Genomic DNA, 18921 nt, shown 5'->3' with positions numbered 1-18921 from the left:
CCCAGAATTGACAGTTCCGACGGCTTTCGGGCAAAGAGGAACATTAGCCGAATATTACCAGCCCCTAGGAGTGGAAAATTACCATAGACATTGCATTCATCCAATGACCTTGGCCAAAAACCCTTGTTTTGGATACTGTCCCACGTATCGGGCCTGCTGGTGCTGATGCTGAGACGTGTGCCGGGCTTCCACCTGACGTTGGGTCATCTGCCTGCCCGGTTCGGGAACGCGTCTCTTCATAGGCTATCACGGGTGATTCCGTTGAGATCCTAGAGATGTTTTTCCCATCTCCATAGACACATGGCTCAAATTTGTGGGTAGTGCATTGGGTACAAGGTTTGTTTCGGTCGCATCGGACTTTACGACGGCGACATTCTATGCAGGAGTGAGCGGGCCGTCGGCGTTTTCCGATACTCTTTTTTTGTGGGATCATGTTGCTCCGAGTAGAAAACCACGCAGGGGGGAAGAAAGAACATGAATAGTCTCCGTGGGAAACGGTGCAGTTTCTCTCGGCCTTCGGATGTGACATGGAACTCCGATATCTCCGGTGCCAAGCATGTCTATTCCTACATGGATGCTTATGACGAGTACGGGATAGTTACACTGTACAGTTGATGTTGATTATATATACTATAGCTGTTATATGTGCTATTTTTGATTTGAAAATATTTGATCCTCCACGAATGATACTATCCGCCAAATGCCACTTCAGTCATGCATATCCGACTCATGATTCTTCTGGAATTGTTGCAAATTTGTTAAGCACTTGCTTCAGCGCGGGCCGTCGGATGGGTTTACTATCTTGCCGTCAGTGAAATGAAAAGTGTCAGCCTGGTGAGATAGTACTCACCTAATGAACATGTCCATCCCTGACTCCATGCAATCCTTTACATTACTCTCGTCCGCAAATGCACTCAACGCGACAATTGGAGCAGAATATCCCATCTCTCGAATAAGCCGCGTGCTTTGGATTCCATCCAGATTAGGCATCTATATCATCAAGAATCAGGGTCTGTTTTCGTTCATTGAATCGATGCAGCACGGTCATACCTGGATGTCCATGAAAATGAGATCAAAGACGGTCCCCGTTTCCATATTTGATTTCACTGTATCGTAGGCTTCTTGCCCATCCTTGACCATGGTCACATCGTAGACGTCTTCGAGCGCGAGCATCCTAGCGGAAGTCAGTAAGTGCAAATGGCAAGGATATTGTTGTATCATACCGTCGGACCACCTCCTGGTTTACCCTGTTGTCCTCGGCCACCAGAACACGGGTCTTTCTTGGGCCTTCATCCATTTCAGATCTGCCATGACTCGATGTCGGATGATTGGGCGAAGATGATTTGGAGGAGGAAGGAACTGTTGGTGTGAAGAAAGGCTGACTGAGACCAACCAGTCTAGGCTGAATGATGTCTGACTTTTCGAAGTTGGTAGTAATAGGCTCGCCTTTGATGGATCCCTGATTTGAAGGGGTACGTGCAGCGTTTGAAAACTCTTCCAGGGATAGAACGCTTGGCGTGCGCGACCCTGGGTTGCTGGAGTTTTGAAAACTTGGGGCAACCTCCTTGACAAATCGCAATGGCAGCCGGAGAGTGAAAAGCGACCCCTTGCCCTCTTCGCTTTCCACGAGGACAGTGCCACCCATGACTCGAGATAGCTGCGCACATATACTCAAACCAAGGCCGGTTCCACCATATTTACGATTCAACCCCAAATCGCCTTGCACAAACGGGTCGAAAATGCGTCGGTGCAGGTGATGAGGAATGCCGGGGCCATTATCGCGAACTTCAAACAGAAACACCAACGGGCGGGAACTGGATTGGTCAGAGGGCTTATCCTTTGGCATATGTACGATGTTCTCAGTTGGTTCTGAAGAAGAAAGCCGGCTGTGGAGGCTCTGAGTGCGCACGGCTGGTCTCTCTTTGTTGTCGTACTTGAGTGGGAGGGAACCCTCGGGACTGGATTCCTCGCTGAGGCAACGGATCCAAACCTCGACTTTCCCATTTTCTGGTGTGAATTTCAAACTATTGCTCACCAGATTGATCAACACCTGAAGAATCCGATGCTGATCGCCGTAGAGCACCATATCCATCAGCTTCACGGGTGCAGGCCTGCTAATGGAATCGACCTGGTGCAGATCATCCAGGCAAAAGGTACCAACTCCTGTGTCGGAGACATGACTGCTTCCGGTGACACAGTGGATGCTGAAATCGATGTTCTTCTCGTGCACCTGGTTTTGGAAGATGATGGCGAGTTGCGCCCTGACATCAGAAATTTTGAATTCCTTTTCCTCCAGCTGAATGGCCTGTTCGATTTGGTTTTTGCTGAAAGTCAACAGGTCATTGAGCAAATGCAGAAGAAGGTCTCCGGACTGGTAGACCACCTGCAAGGACTTTTTGATGCGTGAAAGATCATCCTCGCCCATACAAACGGCACACATTCCCAAGATTCCGTTCAGGGGCGTTTTAAGTTCGTGTGATATATTCGCAATAAACAAAGTCTTGCTCTCGTTTGCTGTTTCAGCCGCAAGCTTGGCTTTCTCCAGTTCTCGGGTCCGCTCGATCACTCGCTCCTCCAATCGATTGTACTGGATGGTCAGCTCATCGGACATTTCATTGAATGTTTTGGTGAGCTCGGTGAGCTCATCTGTCACACAGTGGCTGCGTTCCTTGACTCTGCGGGGAATCTGGAAAGGACTTTGGGTCCCTTCAGCGTTGATATTCGCAGTGCTGTTTAGCCTCTCCAGCGGGGTGCGAAAGCGTTTGATCAGAGCGAAGGGAGCTTTCTCATTGCTTTCATTTCCCACATCTTGCATATCACTCTGGGTAATCGGGTCTGTGCCATGATGGCCCGATCGTCGTCCGCCGGCCGGGGGCGGTGTGAGTTGTGAAATGACCGAATTTCTGGCTGCTTCCCTTAACCTACGAATAGGAGCGACCGCCCAGTGGGTCATCAGCGGAACGATGAGGAGGATCAGGCCAGCGGCTCCAAAAACACAAGCCAGGATGACCTTCTTGAGCCGTGCCACTTGGGAGTATGCTTCTGTGTGGGTCTCCTCGACCAGCAATATCCATTGAACCAGCGAACTTTGCGGTCGAATTCCGCCTACGGCCACACTCTTGTTTTGTTCGTTCTCGGTCGACAGATCACTGATGGCTTTGTGCTCGTCGGCGTATGACTGCAGCATCAACTCCAGTCCCATCGGATAATGCGAGAGGGGGAACGAATTGGCGGTGGAGATACCAGGATGGCGATTGGTCTGGCCCGGTAAGGGCGTGGGTTCAAAAACGTAATGTACTTCTGCTTTCTTGAGGGCGGCTGTGTCTGGTGAAGATGTCGCTGTGGCGGGCTGGGCCGTGGAGGCAAAGGTATTTTCGGGTCTCGAGGGACCAAGGAGAAGAACCTGGCCGGTATCCCCCATTCCGTCGCGCGAACTAAGAATGTCTTGTACGTTTGCAGCGCTGGCAACGACACTATCCAGAGCCCAATATTCAGTAAGAACCACAAAGTTGGGCTGATCAGAGGGCTTCGCACGTTAAATAACCCAGAATGTCTGTGTCGGAAGTATTATTGACAATTGGGATGGTTAGAGACAACAAGGAGAAGGAGGTGTTGATTGCAAGTGGACCTAGTAACAATGCCGACGTCAATCCAAGGGTAAAATCCGGGAATGCATGGACGATGTCGGCGTTGCCGCTGCTCGAGGTGGTGTATGTCAGATTTGGATAGAGCGATGGTGGGTAGCCCAGGCCATCGTCTCCCAAGAGCACTGCGGTCCCGTTCGGATAATTATATGGGAGGGTGATTTCGGGGACCGTAGGACTAGTGGTACTGAATAGCCGGCCGTCTCCCGACCCCTTCTCACTCGAATACAGTGAGGCTTGGTAGAGATCCAGATACCCTCGACTGCCCAAGGCTGATTGCACATCTTCTATGGAAGTCGCCCAGTTGCTTGCGGAGGTGTTGCCTGCATAGTACCGCCCAAGAGCCGCTTGGACCAACAGGCGCGTCGCAATGGTCTTGCAGGTCACTTCTATGAGGTCGAGGTCGGACGCAATCTGACTGGCTTTGATGGTGGCAACTAGCCTCAGGCTTTTTGATCTGAAGGGTGGTCAGCAGGTATGGACACTTGCGTTGGTTCATGAAGAATGGACAATTCTTACTCTACATCGATAACAAAGTCATATGTGGTGATCCACTACTCGATAGTTAGCTTGGCGATGATGCTGATCTCTTCCTCATCGGCATCCTTACTGTCGCAACGGCCAGCACGGCAATCCCCAGCAATGTGGTCAGCAGAACCAGCAGCGCGAGCTGCACGGCGATAGGAACGCGCATCCCACCCCAACGTATTCACCACAGGTCATGGATGTTGAACGTCGCGCCTACCAGCACGAATGTGTAGCCTGCGAAAAGATGGGGGGGGGAGAGGAAAGAGACGTTGGGGGGAAGGGGGGTAGAGAAAAGATGGGCAAGGGGGGCGAGAGTGGCAGTTGACCGGAAGTATTAACAAGGGACAATTTCGGCTAGAGAGAGAACCCCATGTTTCACAGGAAACACCGGGATTCGACGCGCATCTAGACTCGAATGGATGGAAGGTGACAGGCGAACGCTAGACCGAGATGGGCTTAGTGCCAGAGGCGAGATCAGGTGCGAATAGCCGACCGTGGGGCTAGATCGACGTGACATGGCTATTCGTATCCAGGTTGCACAATCGATATATAACGCATCGCCCTCTGTACGTGTGTTTCAACTGGAGCTTGAGGGCCATCTCCAGGGGCAAATGGCCATGCCCACAGATTGAAGGACGAACCCAAAAACACCTGGGACCCCGTTTGAGTTCCAGTCCATGGTACGAAGCCATGGTTCGCGCCTTCCAAAGATAACAAGGCAGTCTGCACTGAGTCTAAAGACTATTCAAATCACGTAGCGTCACCAATGTTTCCATCATCACCTTCTCCTTGGAGTTCGGCATTTTCATTGGCCCCGGGGATAAGCATCGGGGATATGTTCTACGTCCATGATTCCTATCAAACTCCGAGAGACCGTCGATTAGAAAAAGAGATCCCGTCACAAAGACTCGGCCACCGTCAACGAACACAAGAGCATTCTTTCTACAAGCGCCCACGAGACTCATAGACAGGTACTCCTTCGTGTGAATTCGCCAAATGGAATCACAAAACACCCGCTATTTTGTTCGCCAACGGGGCGCTTCCCTGGTACGGACCGTCATCAAAAGGCCGGTCGCAATCGCACCCACGGAAGTTCTGATCCACATCAGAGCGGTCGCCATCAACCCGGCCGACTATAAAATGATTGATAAGGGACACAGAGTCTCTTCTTGGCCTTTAGTTCCCGGGCTCGATGGCGCGGGCGTGATAGAGGAGGTCGGAGCTAACGTGAAAAACGTCGCATCGGGAGATCGTGTCCTGGCGCTTTTCACCCCCGGAGAACGTGCTGGCTCATATCAAACACTTGCTGTGGTTGAGGAGAGTTCTGTCGCAAAAATCCCGAGCTCGTGGTCGTTCGAAGACGCAGCATCCTTGGGGTAAGTTTCTATATTTCCTCACAAGAGCGGAGACTGATCATGGATGTAGTGTCGGCTATCTCACAGGGATCATGGCACTAGGAATAGGCCTCAAATCTCCTTTACCCTTCTTGAAGGATGGACCCGTCTCCGGCCTTAAGCCATCGAGCGCTCTTATCTTGGGTGGTAGCTCGGCCGTGGGGGCAGCCACCATTCAACTGCTCCGTCTCGCCATTCCCGACTGTACGATTCTGGCAACAAGTTCACCCAAGCACCATGCCTATCTGATAAATTATCTCGGCGCCGATCATGTCCTCGATAGGAGCTCGGCCTCTTTGGTCACGGACGTGAAAGCAGTCACTCCAGACTCCCGGGGAGTGGATGTAATCATTGATGTTGTGGGTGCCGGAGGTATGCAACCAGATGTTTTCAATGTCCTGTGCAAAGGCGGTCCTCAAAGGTATGCTCAAGTATGGACGGGGAATGAAGAGATTCAGACCCCGTCGGGGGTGGACTCGGTCATGTTTCGAGGACGCGACTTGCCACAGTTGCCTGGAAATGCCAACATTGTGCAGGCGCTGGGAACATTGCTCCAGCAGGGAAAATATAAAGTACCACTCCCAGTGCTTATTGTGGGACAGGGTCTCGAGGGACTAGAAAAAGGGTTAGAAATGATGCGACAAGGTGTGAGTGGAGAGAAACTAGTAGTTCATCTTTAAATCGAACTTCCTTGACGCCCTCACAATATACTAGGCAGAATAGCCGATTGATGGAAATCGGAAATCGGATAATACATCCAGAGAATAACCTGCGATTGCGACATGGAATGAAAAATGTCCAAATGGACTTAAATTCAAGTGCTCCTACATCAAAGTCTAGTGCAATTATGCTGAAAGCTGCGGGTCCGAACCAAACTTGGAATGCCCTCAACTGTGCTTTTCTTCAAATGAAGGCGTGATTTCGGGAGCCTCTTCAGCTTAAAATGTCGAGGAGATGGAGTATGCATTGAAAACATCGGATTTAATAGATCTATGATGACTGCGGCTTCAGCACTTCCAGTCGCGATGCCAGCCACAAAGAACGCCGGCAATCCTCAGAATTCAGGATTATGTGGCCTCCTTAGTTTCAGGCGGAGTTACCAGTCTCCCCAAATCTTGAGTAATTGCTACATAAGTCCCCGTACTAACTATCAGGCAGGTAATCATCTCATGCCATAACGTAATGACACAATGCCTACAGGTTTCGTAGCTCACATCCAAAGAGCACAAAAGAATACTCACTGTTCTGTTGTTGTTGTTTCACAGTAAGCCACCCACTCTGTTGACTTGAGAATGATCCACTGATCATCTCTGGTAGTAACGGGTCTGGTGCATCAAATGCATACGTCCGTGTGTATGAATGGAGATGTCTACAAGCTCCCGGCATTTGACATGAAGACCATGCCGGACATGGTGGCTGAGTATCACATTTCGGAGCTCCTTTGTGACACTATTTTAGATTCAACTTCTCCGGGATCCCATGGTCAACTACTACGACCTATCTCATATTCGCGGAGTTTCCTCTGGGGTAGCTCCACTTTCCGCCAAAGTTGTCTGAGAGCTACCACGTCGCTTTTTTCAAACAGGTTTCAAGCAGGGTTACGGCATAACGAAGTGCTGCGGCTGCATAAACTCCCACCCTATACAGCACTGTACATATGAAAATGCGAATCGAGTGGGTAGCATTGTTGCCAACACTGAGGCTAAGATAGAGGACCCTGAAACCCGAGCTTCGTTATGGTCAGCCAGGGGAGATCCTCGCCCGTGGTTCACAGATTGTCAGGGGCTATCTGAACAACGAGAAAGCCACGGCCGAACACTCGACTCCGAAGCATGGTTGCATACTGGTCACGTTAGATACATTGATCGGGAAGGTTTCTTTACTATCACCGGTCGTATTAAGAAAATGATCAAAGCAAAAGGCGTTGCTGTCGCTCCCGCGGAGCTAAAAGAATCACTTCTTGGTCATCCGATGATTAATGATGTAGCCGTTGGATCAATCACAGACTACACAGACCAGCATCCAAAGCGTATATGGTCTTGAAGCCTGATTTTCAAGAGGCAAGAACATAAAAAACGACTCTTGGTCTTACTGGGGGATACAATTAAAATTTTGCAGAAGAAAAAGGTCCGTCGCAAGGGGGTCACTGAGGTCGAGTTGATCAATGAGATCCCCAGAGTGCTAGCGGCGGGATCCCTCGCAGCGTTCTGCGACAACTCGAGCAAGATGATAATATTCAAAACCCAAATCACAGCGGATAGGGAGAATGTTCAACCCAAATCATAATCATGGAAAATGCATCCTTTGATGGTGGCAGAAGGCTGCAGGCACCCGGATCTCGGAAAAATCAGATAGTAAAGTTTTACAGTTCACGTTTGGAAGCTCATGACTAGTTCAACGATCAGGTGGATTTGCATAGATCAAAATATATATGTAATTTAATTTTGGTTCTTGAATAGTGATGATCTTGAAATGTTATTGAATGCAATTGCGCATAATTCATGCCAAAGTGGATGATAAGGAGGTATCTATGAACAAAACGACTTTTCACAAGAGAAAAAAGAGACACGGAATAAATGTATATATGTTAGAAGTGGAAATGCAAATGAGGCGCTCAACGCTCATGCGTTCTCAGCGTGGGTAGGAACCTGCTCCTTCTTGCGACCGGAAGGGCTATCGTCCTCCCATTGGTGGCGGGTGGGGATCACAAAGCCGCTGCTCTTCCAGGGCTTGACCTTCTGAACGTACATGTAGTCAAGCTCCTCCAGAGTGCGACCCTTGCCCTCGATGACGAAGAAGTAGACGACGAATGCAGCAACGAAAAGGCAACCGGCGAAAACGTAACCGTAGGCAAAGTCAATGGCGTTGGTGATGAATACAGTGAAGAAACTGATGAGGAAGTTCCAGGCCCAGTTGGAGGCAGTGGCCAGGGCCATACCCTTAGCACGGTATTTGGAGGGGAAGAGCTCGGCAACGATGGCCCAGATCATAGGGCCCCAGGTCATGGCATAACCAGCGATGAAGAAACAGGCGACAACGATCATGCCCTTTCCAGCGCCAGGAGTGTTCTCCGGGTTCTCAATGTCCAACACGAAGTGACCAATGGAAGCGAAGATCATGAACATGACAAACATCCAAATGGCACCGAAGATGAGCGACTTGCGGCGACCAAAGTTTTCGACCACGTACAAACCACCGAAGGTAGTACCGAAGTTGACGGCACCTAGAATGACCTGAGTGATGAAACTGTTCGAGATGCCAGCACCCTCGAAGATGGTTGTTCCGTAGTAAAAGAAATAGTTGGAGCCGGTCAGCTGCTGCAAGCTCTGCAGTGCCATGCCCAGGACGATACGGTAGAACATGCGAGGGGCAGTGATAAACTCATGCCACTTCTGGTCTCCAGACTCGGCCTCAAATTGCTCACGGATCTCATCCATCTCTTCAAGAATGCGGATGTGGTTCTCTGGGATACCATAGAGGCTAGCCAAAGTCTTTTGGCAACTGTCAACCTTGCCGTGGCGGAACTCAAAACGAGGGCTCTCGGGGAACATGGCCATGCCACCTCCGAGAATCAAAGCAAAGAGGAAGGTGAGACCCAGGGTGATACGCCATTGGGCAGTACCATCCATGGTGTTGGTACCCAGATTAATGCAGTAAGCCAGAAAGATACCCAGGGTGACAAACAGTTGGTAGCAACTGATCATGGCACCACGAACGTGACGGGGAGCACTCTCACCCATGTACATGGGCACCAAGAGCGAACAACCACCAACGCCGAGACCGGTGATGGTACGGCCGACGACCATCTGGTACCAGTGGCCAGATGGAGAAGAAATCTGGACGACGAGACCAATGATAAGGATGATGTTCCAGAGGGTGATGGACCACTTGCGGCCCAGGAAATCGGCCAAGGGGGCACCAATCAGGGCGCCAACCAGAGTACCAATGGACAGCATACCGACGATCAGACCAGCACGGACATCGGTCAAGCCCCACGATCCGTCAATGTACTGGCCATAGCGGCGCAGGTAGTTGTCCATATCTTGGAACCCCGAGATCTGACCAGTATCATAACCAAACAGAAGACCACCCATGGAGACGAAAAGGGCCATGGTCAAGGACCGGAGGGTGATTCGGGGAACAGGGGTGTCCACGACAGGGTTCATAGGCTTCTGTACGGGACTATTGGCGTATGAGGTCTCATCACCGGAGAGCTGAGCCGGCGTGATGGACTCGCCATGCTGAGCGTAGGATTCGGATTCACGACCCATGACGGCAGTTCAGTGTAGTATAGAAGATGAAAAACCAAACCCCAATGGCTCAAGAAAATAAAAATAAGAATAAGATATAAGAGGGTTTAAGTGCCCATGGGGAAAAAAAGGAGAAAGAGCAACGTTCGGGGGGGGAAACAGGGCCCTTTTGTAATCCTCCAGGGACAGGGGAAAAAAAAAAAAACATGGTCAACCGCCATCATTCGCCAAGTGAAGAGCCGAGTGGAGGGGACATTGTGGAGAAGCAAGACGCGCACGATGACCATTCTCCCTGGAAGCCGTGTGTACTGTGCCCAGTAATGACAAGCAGGAAAGCAACCGGCCGAAGCCGACTCGCGCGGGTCAGGTGAATCCACCAGGACAGGAGAGAGCCAGCCAGGAGGAGTTCCAACCGGGGATCGGCTGTGGTTCGCCAGTCACAGAGGAGAATGGCGGAGTGGCCGGCAACGGTGCATTCGGGTTCCCGTCAAGATGAGTGGCAAACCCGGGCACAACAGTGCCGAAAGTGACGTTCTTGGCTCGGTATCCGGGGGCATTCTTCAATCTCGGGTCCGATAGATCTCGCTTCCAGAACGTTGCTAGAACCTTCTCTTCGCGATCTCACCCAAGCGAAGCATGTCCAATGTTGTAGTCGCGGGTAAATGTTTTATTTGGATGTGTTTTCTCATGAACTTCGGGAGTCAGATTCTGGAGAAGCTGTGGGCCATTCTTCATTGGCAGCCGAACGTTCCGACCCCAATCTCCGGACTTCTTCCCCCCAACTCATACCCGATGTGTGTCTCGGTGAGTCGCACCGCCCGCACTATTGCACCACCCAACAGGAATTCTTGAGGGGTAAATGCGGAGTCTGGAGATGTTCCTGCACGTGTGACGTCCCTTGATACGGGGTCGATGGCATCACATTGAGACTTGCGTAGCTCCTCATCTCCCTCATGCCCCTAATTTCCCATCCCCACCCAAATACACTCAGTCCCCTGCCGAGTCTGCTTCAAAACAAACACTCCCCACAATTATTAGTAACTTCCTCGAAAATTCTGCTTTAACTTTCGATATTCGTCTCGGCGGTTGGCCGTCAGTGGCGCCGCCACACCCGGGCCTTGGTACCGAGTACGTCACTGCAGACTTTGCATTCACCACGGATCGCCATCAGCATACCTCATCTATCATTTTCTGGTTTCACTTGTTAGTATGATCTATTATCGACGATCTACTGTGTGAAAATATATTCCATCGCATCCCTATGTAAGACAATCAACTTGAATCGCGGAAAGTCTGCAGCTGATTAAGCGCGCGGAGTAGGACTTATCCAAAAGCCTGTTCCGGTCGCGTCACCCAGCCGCGTCGTGTGATGGAACCGACTCCCACGGTCTAGTCGGGACCTGGTGCTTCGGCTAGAAGAAGCCGATCGCCTCATTGGCGTGGTCTCCCGGTCGGGCGAAATTGGCCCCAGATCGGGAGCTTAGTTTCAACCGAGTTCTCTTTTTCTTTCTTTTTGATTTACTTTTTACGGAAAAAGATAATGACTAGCGCATCCTTCTAGAGAAAATCTCATCCGAGGTTGACCCGTACCAGAGCATCCCTGTCTCGATGTTGCCTTACGTAGACGAGCTTTACTTGGCGTGGAGTCTCCGTGCCAAGATCGTGGGGAAATTCGCTCGATTAGAGACAACATGGCACAATGCGGATATTTGGCCCGATCTTAGAAATTGAACAAGAAATCAGAAACCCATAAGACCAAGAAAAAAAGGAAACCCAAAGGAAGAAAACCGAAAGAAAAAAGAACGAATAAGTTCGATGCTATTTGTGCGGTGGAATTCATCTAACTCGGAGTAGACAGCCCTTGGCCATTCAAGACAAGCGCATGCTTCCGCCGAATAGGGGTCGGGATGATTAAGGATCTGCAGGATTTTCCACCGATCATGAAGAACCAATACATAATCATCTTCTCCGATGATGTGCCTGTCCAATGGCCAATGCCATCAATCCCACACAAAGTCTGCTATTTTCCCCGCTTCCGTTTCCTCAAACAACACGGAGCAAGGGGGAATCCCGAGACGTCGAATATGCCACTTCAACTCCCGAGGCAATTACGGCGCCGTGTCCGTTTTATTCTAGCGGGCTCCATCATTTGACAATGCTTATAAAAGTTAACGGAGAGAAGTTTGGTGTTCCCGAGTAGCCCATTAAGACCAACATGATGCAGTCGCTGGCAATATTACTTCTCACGAGTCTGGTCTCTGCTCAGGTAGCACCATACGGACAATGTGGTGGAAGTAGTTATACGGGTACCACTACCTGTGAGACGGGGTGGGTCTGTCAATATCAGAATGAGTGGTACAGCCAATGTGTCGCAGGTGAGAGTGGTCAAAACATCAAGAACGTATATGCCCTTGACTTCCTTGTCATCTAATACACCTACAGGCACCGCCACTACCACCACCACTTTTTCAAAGACGAGTACGACCACGAAGGCTTCGACAACCTCCACCAAAACCACGAGTCTGACCTCGACTACCTCGACTACCGCACCCTCCTCCACCGGATTTTCTAGTACAAATGGGCTTGATTTCACCATCGATGGGGAGACCAAGTACTACGCTGGAACGAACTCCTACTGGATCGGCTTCCTCACTAACAATGATGACGTGGACCTTGTGATGAGCCACCTCAACGAGTCCGACTTGCGTATTCTACGAGTCTGGGGGTTCAACGATGTCAACACAGTCCCATCCTCGGGTACAGTCTACTTCCAGCTCTTGACTGACGGTACAGCCACAATCAACACCGGCGCCGATGGGTTGGAACGGTTGGACTACGTTGTTTCGTCCGCTGAAGCACACAATATCAAGCTAATCATCAACTTTGTCAATAACTGGTCTGATTATGGTGGCATGGCCGCGTACGTCACTGCTTTTGGAGGTACCCAGACCGGCTGGTATACAAACGATGATATCCAGACTGCCTATCGTAATTATATCCAGGCTGTGGTCTCCCGCTATAGTGATTCTCCGGCCGTTTTTGCGTGGGAATTGGCCAACGAGCCTCGTTGTCAAGGCTGTGACACATCTGTTATTTACGATTGGGTCGCGTCGACCAGTGCGTATATCAAATCGCTCGATGCAAACCACATGGTCTGCATTGGTGATGGTAAGGCATATTCTTCAATACTCACGATCTTCTTTTTTACTGACAACGGGACCAGAGGGATTCGGGTTAGATACCGACTCGGACGGCAGCTACCCATATACATTCGGCGAGGGGCTGAATTTCACCATGAACTTGGGCATTGACACTATTGACTTTGGCACTTTCCATCTGTACCCTGATAGCTGTATGTATTGGTTGACCCGTTTTGGACATTTCTTTGCTAACATTTTGTTAGGGGGAACCACCTACACGTGGGGCGATGGATGGATTACAGCTCATGGAGCGGCATGTGCCGCAATCGGGAAGCCGTGCCTTCTGGAGGAGTATGGTGTATCTTCCAACCATTGCGCTGTAGAGACCCCATGGCAGCAGACGGCACTTGACGCGACCGGTGTAGCTGGTGACATGTTCTGGCAATACGGTGATACTCTCAGCACCGGCGAGACGTCCGATGATGGGAATACGATCTATTATGGAACCTCGGACTTTACATGCCTTGTGACTGATCATGTAGCTGCAATTGGCTAATTTGAGTTTGCAATGAAAGCATATGTCTGTAAGTGGATCCGTGGATTTTGGGCATGTTTCTTTATCTTGTGCCTGGGAACTGGACCTCGTCTGTACCTGGGAATGGAATATATATGATGACTCATGCTCAAATACCACACCCAATAACCTAGAGGCAGTCTTGGAACCTTGGAATTTTCAACAACAAAACAAACCCAGCTTCTATATTTGAGGAACTTAAGAAGATAGAGAATATGTGTTACGTAGAAACCCAGTTTGATGCTAGTGCTTTCATCTAGGTATGACATCAACCTTTGCCCAGGTGAATTCCTGGGCCCTCTTGGGAGGTTGGGTGTACATATACATATTGGCCCAAAAGTGGACCCGACCCTGCATCATGCATAAATTGACGCATATTCTAATCCACCAACCTTGATGACGATGCGCGATTATCGGTATTGGTCAATTCTGGTCCTCGACTCAAGACATGCCAAACTAATTACCCATTGCGACCAACTGCATCTTGGCGGGGCCATGATGGGTACCTAGCTTCAAATTAGTAAGACAACTAACTACCTAGGGCGCGGACATCAGGATGGGAATTTCACGGGCTTTGTTCAAGCAAATCCTGGAAATCCATGATGTTTGTGCGTCGTATGATGGGACGCACATTGTCACTTGTTCAGGTCTTCTAGGAGATCTCAAGGTGCTACCCAGTCATATATGGACAACTGTCCGTCAGTCGCGCACAAAACCATTGGCCAATTTTACCACAGGGTCAGAGGAGTGCAGAGTGGAACAAAAAAAATATCAATATGGATATCTGACGTAGCAAAGGTCTGCTTATATATGTACATCTAGGCGCTTAACAGCAAAAGTCCTGAAAGTCTTACGATGGCGCATGTGGACGGTCGGGAATCCGATCAGCAAGGCGGTGGTGCGTATGGAAAGGTTGGGTGCAAGGTCGGAAATGGGAGAAGCTGCAAGGGACCATGGGCTCGTAAATGATTGCAAAGGGGGTAAATCAATGCTGCAATGGCGAGGTTATAGGGTGCTTGGACTGTAGACGATCGGAAGTGGGCGTAATGGGCGGAGAGGACAGGTGCAAGGCCGGCGCTGCAATCGGAGAATTATCGGCTTTTCGTTTTCTCAATTTCCGCAATCGCTTCGGGCATGGAGTCGCTGTCGCATTCTACTGCATCGGTAGGGGGGCCACGGTAGTTCTTGTAACCCCAGACACCATACCAAACAGCTGCGATGGCCACAACTCCAACAAAAACCACGGACGCGTAATTCATGCTTGACAAGGTGACGGTCTCCAATGTAGGCATACAGAAGAGGGGAATAGCAAGAGCACTCCAGGCTGAGGGGGATATTAGTAATCCGGGGTTTCAAGAGCACACCCCAACTTGGGGACAAGAACACTTACCGAGAGCAATGACATTGGCAATGGCGCCAACGATGCCAAGGTTGAAGCTGCTATTCTTGATGTCCTCCCGACGACGGAAGACCAAGGACACGAGGACGGGGCAGGCGTAACTCATTGTCAAGAAGATGACACCGACGCCTGAAAAGGCGTTGTAGGCAGCGGTAGATCCAAAGTAGATGACACCCAGGATGATTTCAACCACCATGCCCAGCATCATGGCGTTGAATGGAATATCGAGTCTCTTGTCAACCACGCGCCACCAGCCCGAGCCAGGAATACCACCGTCACGAGCAAAAGCCCAGGTGCAGCGGGATGTGGCAGTCACGCAGCCAACGCCACAAATGACACCCAGGATCAGGAGAGGAATCATCAAGCAGAAAGCACCCACGTTGCTGCCCAGGGCCTTTTGGAAAATGACAGGGGTAGGCTGTCCGGAAGCGAGGTCGACCAACATGGTGATATCAGGCATGACGAAGCAAACGGGGATCAAGAAGAGAAGACCGGCAAAGGTGTTGATAACCACGGTACCCACCATGGCCTTGGGCACCATAATGGCGGGCTCCTGGACTTCCTCACAGAGACTATAATATAATTAGTGGACGTCCATTCAAATCTCTCACTCGAAACACGTACGAGCCAATCATGCCGGTGGCAGAGGTAGCATAGGCAGCCTGCAGTAAACCAATGAAAAATGACCACCCGGCGGGCCAACCAGCATTTGGTTCAAAGCTTCCAAAGACCCAGGCACCGGAGCGGCGACCATCCTTCGCAACAACCAAAATCGCCACGACGATAGCAAGCAAACCAACAATAGTCAAGAAAATTGCGAATGTCTATGCGCGCGAATGATCGTCAGAATATTTCCACTTTAGGAAAAAGGGCACGTGTATAATTTGGAAAAGGAAAAGACTGCATGCATTCATTCTGTTTAGGGATCACGTACCTCGAGCATGGGTAGCCATTTGTTTCCAAAAGCTGAGATCGCGTGGGTTAACAATGTGATGCCCAGGAAGATGAGGAAGGTTTGGTAGGCTTGGAAATCTTCGGTGAGGCCGACGCCGTTTCTCTCGAAGACATTGAGACAGGCGATGAACAACAAGGTGACACCGAAGTTAACGGCTAGGGTGATGGTGATATTTCCGGCGACATAGGACCAACCACAGATCCAGGCTGCGACGCGACGACACCAAAGCGGGGAGAGGACGAATGTTTGGTAATAGACACCACCGGCGGTTGGGTAGACGGAGGTGATTTCGGCCAGCGAAATCGCCACACAGAGAATTAAGAACGAGACCAAAACCCAACCCCAGACGATGTTGGCGGGCCCACCGGCTGCTAGAGGATAGTACAAAGTAGTACATAAACCATAGGGGACCGACGAGAGAATGAAGCACATGAAGGTGACCTGCCAGATGGAGCGATTGCGCGCCAATTCCGGGGTATATCCAAATTCCTCCAGGGTGCGGTCCGCCTTGGTACTGGTGATGCCTTCTTCAGCATTCTTGACCGATATCCGCGAAGGGCGGCGCGATTCTCCTTCAGCTGTCATCCTGAAAAATTATTATGACGAATTGTACATATGGTTGACTGAGTTAAATTGGACCAGAACCAGAGCAGAAAGAACGAAAGAGGAGTGGGGAGATCAAAGCAACCAAATACTCCGCAAAGAGAGAGAGAGAGAGAGAGAGAGAGAGAGAGAGAGAGAGTGAGTGAGTGAGATAGAAATAGGAAATAAAAAATGGAAATGACGAAGGAAGATAGCGAGTGGGGAAAGCTGGTTAACCTCCTTCCAAGAAGAACGTACCGTCCACCGTCGATTTTTCGTCTTTAGTCGCATCTAGGGGACCGAAAGAGACGAACCAACCAGCGTCAGGGTAGAAGAAAAAAAAGCCACTAACCGCCACTAACCGCCACTAACGTCTTAGGACCAAGCCTTCTCGAAGCCAAAGTGGGGCTGCAGTTTCATGCCGGACGAGATCGGACCATTGGCTTGCGTGTCTTTGATGGAATCTGATTTGACCGTGAACGCCTTACCGATTTTCACCTTAATTCTTATTTCATGAGGATACCGATTCTTTCCACCTCGGCTCGGAGCGAACGGAGATGACGTCAAGAGGAAAGGAAAAGAAAAGCGGATCAGATCAGGTTTCACCCAGGGGAAACTTCGGTTCCTTCCTTTGCGACTGCCAAGCCAAGGCAAACGCCCCAAAGGTGGTAACCCCCGGTTGAAAAGGTCTCCATTGTAGCCTATGGCTATCCCGCATGAGGGTGGGGCAACACGCGGGTTTTTTTCTGCGTGGTTGTCTCGTAATAAAAAATGGGGGAGTGTAGATGATTTATGGACATTCTAGGCTACTGTAAACAAAGGCTAGGGATCAGCATGAAACTCCATATCTCCTTCGGTGTTTCCCCGCGGTCGCGTCAAAAGTCAATGGCCACCTTGAGCGCGTGATGTTGAGATGCGGCTTGAAAGGTGTCATACGCCCGGCTAGCTTCGTCGCAGGGGAAATCTAATCCATATTAATCAGTCTCTAGGGCTGAAGGAGCATGTGCCGGGACAACATACGATGAGTAACGAGGGAGCCGGCATCCAATGCTCCTGATTCCACCAGCCGTAACAGGCGGGGTGTTGTTGTGGCATTCACTAGCGACATGTGGATACCTATGAGATCAGCATCAGCCTTCTGGATCCGGTTTGTAGGGCGGGATCTCTCCGGTACTCACTGATGTTCCGATCCCATAATCTCTCTAAATGCAAATCCACTTTGGTGCCATGCACGCCAACGTTGGCGATTCTGCCTCCCACCCCAATTATCTCCTGGCATAATTTAAAGGTCGCAGGGATGCCCACGGCTTCGATGACCGAGTCAAAGCCAAGACCGTCAGTCAGGTCCATGAGCCGTTGTTGTGCGTCGGGTGCAGAGGAGTCCACAGTAGCGTGCGCGCCGAGCTTCCGAGCAGTCGTCAAACGACCATGGTCCAGATCCACCATCACAATCAGAGAAGGTGTATACAGACGGGCAGTGAGGAGAGCGGCCATACCGACCGGCCCAGCCCCGACAATCACCACTGATCCTCCAGGCTGCACGTTGGCACTGAGGACACCACACTCAAGGCCGGTCGGGAACGCATCGGAGACGGCGAGTGCATCGTGAGAGCTGATGGCTTCAGGTAGCGAATGTAGTGAAAGCGTTGCATGAGGCACGCGTACATATTCAGCTTGAGTACCGTCGGCATGGTTTCCAAGAACCCATCCTCCAGATTCGCAATGCGAGGCGATTCCTTTCTGACAGAATCGACATGCGCCGCAGGAGGTCATAGAAGAGATCAACACACGGTCTCCAATCTGAACACTCTGCACTGCAGAGCCGAGGTCTTCCACAATCCCCACTCCTTCATGGCCAAGTACCCGACCAGGTTTGATACTTGGCACATCTCCCTTGAGAATATGGAGATCTGTACCACAGATCGAGGCGTGGAGTAGACGCACCACTACATCCGTAGGGTCTTGGATGGTCGGCTTGGGTCGCTCAAGGACTTCGACCGTGTTTGGCCCAGTATAAACAATAGCCTTCATGTCGCAAGTATTAACAAGGGCAAGGTGATGATGGTGAGTTCCTGTTTTTAAAGTAAGAACGTGGCTCCCCAAGGTCGGAGAGTACAGCGAAGGACATGGTCCATGTGACATGGTAAATAATCGGGGATGGTCCGACCTCATTAACCTTCAGCCTCTCTCAAGCCTTCCGGGCCGTGGCGTGCGGGGGATGTGGGCACCCCCCACATCCCCGACTAGGCCATCTTTGGACGCAAAGGAATACATAGCCCTTTCAAACGTTAAGAGTCAACTTAAGAATCAAGAAACAACTGGTGCTTACATTGCGTTTGTTATTATTATCAAGGGCTAGCGGTCCAGTAGACAAGATAACAGTGAGGTGGTACGTTGTCATCGTAGCTTTTTACAACGAATTGTTGACTTGCATTGACACTTCGCCACATGAACC

At 50.5% G+C, this 18921-nt stretch overlaps 7 protein-coding genes across 7 annotated transcripts; 3 read left to right on the top strand and 4 right to left on the bottom strand.

Annotated features, from left to right (window-relative positions):
* Window positions 1–727: 727 nt before the first annotated feature.
* On the bottom strand, window positions 728–4338 carry tcsB (putative sensor histidine kinase/response regulator TcsB/Sln1; the record flags this gene model as incomplete). Its single annotated transcript, XM_057122411.1, has 7 exons — window positions 728–797; window positions 851–990; window positions 1051–1174; window positions 1224–3473; window positions 3535–4101; window positions 4164–4198; window positions 4255–4338. The coding sequence occupies 7 exons, from the start codon at window positions 4336–4338 to the stop codon at window positions 728–730; spliced, it is 3270 nt and encodes a 1089-aa protein (XP_056968165.1).
* Window positions 4339–5168: 830 nt separating this feature from the next.
* On the top strand, window positions 5169–6246 carry N7484_012023 (zinc-binding alcohol dehydrogenase family protein; the record flags this gene model as incomplete). Its single annotated transcript, XM_057122410.1, has 2 exons — window positions 5169–5548; window positions 5598–6246. The coding sequence occupies 2 exons, from the start codon at window positions 5169–5171 to the stop codon at window positions 6244–6246; spliced, it is 1029 nt and encodes a 342-aa protein (XP_056968164.1).
* Window positions 6247–8187: 1941 nt separating this feature from the next.
* Window positions 8188–9837, bottom strand: N7484_012022 (sugar porter family MFS transporter; the record flags this gene model as incomplete). Its single annotated transcript, XM_057122409.1, has 1 exon — window positions 8188–9837. The coding sequence occupies one exon, from the start codon at window positions 9835–9837 to the stop codon at window positions 8188–8190; it is 1650 nt and encodes a 549-aa protein (XP_056968163.1).
* A 185-nt stretch (window positions 9838–10022) lies between these two features.
* On the top strand, window positions 10023–10312 carry N7484_012021 (uncharacterized protein; the record flags this gene model as incomplete). The annotated part of the gene is given in 2 exon segments (XM_057122408.1): window positions 10023–10117; window positions 10135–10312. The coding sequence occupies 2 exon segments, from the start codon at window positions 10023–10025 to the stop codon at window positions 10310–10312; spliced, it is 273 nt and encodes a 90-aa protein (XP_056968162.1).
* Window positions 10313–12031: 1719 nt separating this feature from the next.
* On the top strand, window positions 12032–13512 carry N7484_012020 (uncharacterized protein; the record flags this gene model as incomplete). Its single annotated transcript, XM_057122407.1, has 4 exons — window positions 12032–12191; window positions 12259–12984; window positions 13040–13168; window positions 13220–13512. The coding sequence occupies 4 exons, from the start codon at window positions 12032–12034 to the stop codon at window positions 13510–13512; spliced, it is 1308 nt and encodes a 435-aa protein (XP_056968161.1).
* Window positions 13513–14621: 1109 nt separating this feature from the next.
* On the bottom strand, window positions 14622–16469 carry N7484_012019 (putative amino acid permease; the record flags this gene model as incomplete). The annotated part of the gene is made up of 4 exons (XM_057122406.1): window positions 14622–14854; window positions 14921–15501; window positions 15554–15753; window positions 15864–16469. The coding sequence occupies 4 exons, from the start codon at window positions 16467–16469 to the stop codon at window positions 14622–14624; spliced, it is 1620 nt and encodes a 539-aa protein (XP_056968160.1).
* Window positions 16470–17341: 872 nt separating this feature from the next.
* N7484_012018 (zinc-dependent alcohol dehydrogenase family protein) lies at window positions 17342–18497 on the bottom strand (the record flags this gene model as incomplete). Its single annotated transcript, XM_057122405.1, has 3 exons — window positions 17342–17430; window positions 17487–17582; window positions 17645–18497. The coding sequence occupies 3 exons, from the start codon at window positions 18495–18497 to the stop codon at window positions 17342–17344; spliced, it is 1038 nt and encodes a 345-aa protein (XP_056968159.1).
* Window positions 18498–18921: the final 424 nt, after the last annotated feature.

The sequence above is a fragment of the Penicillium longicatenatum genome (genome assembly GCF_028827895.1).
Source record: "Penicillium longicatenatum strain IBT 33135 chromosome Unknown contig_7_segment0_segment0, whole genome shotgun sequence".
Classification (NCBI taxonomy): domain Eukaryota; kingdom Fungi; phylum Ascomycota; class Eurotiomycetes; order Eurotiales; family Aspergillaceae; genus Penicillium; species Penicillium longicatenatum.
Note: the sequence above shows the minus strand (reverse complement) of the source record. Positions and strands in the feature narration are given on the sequence as shown.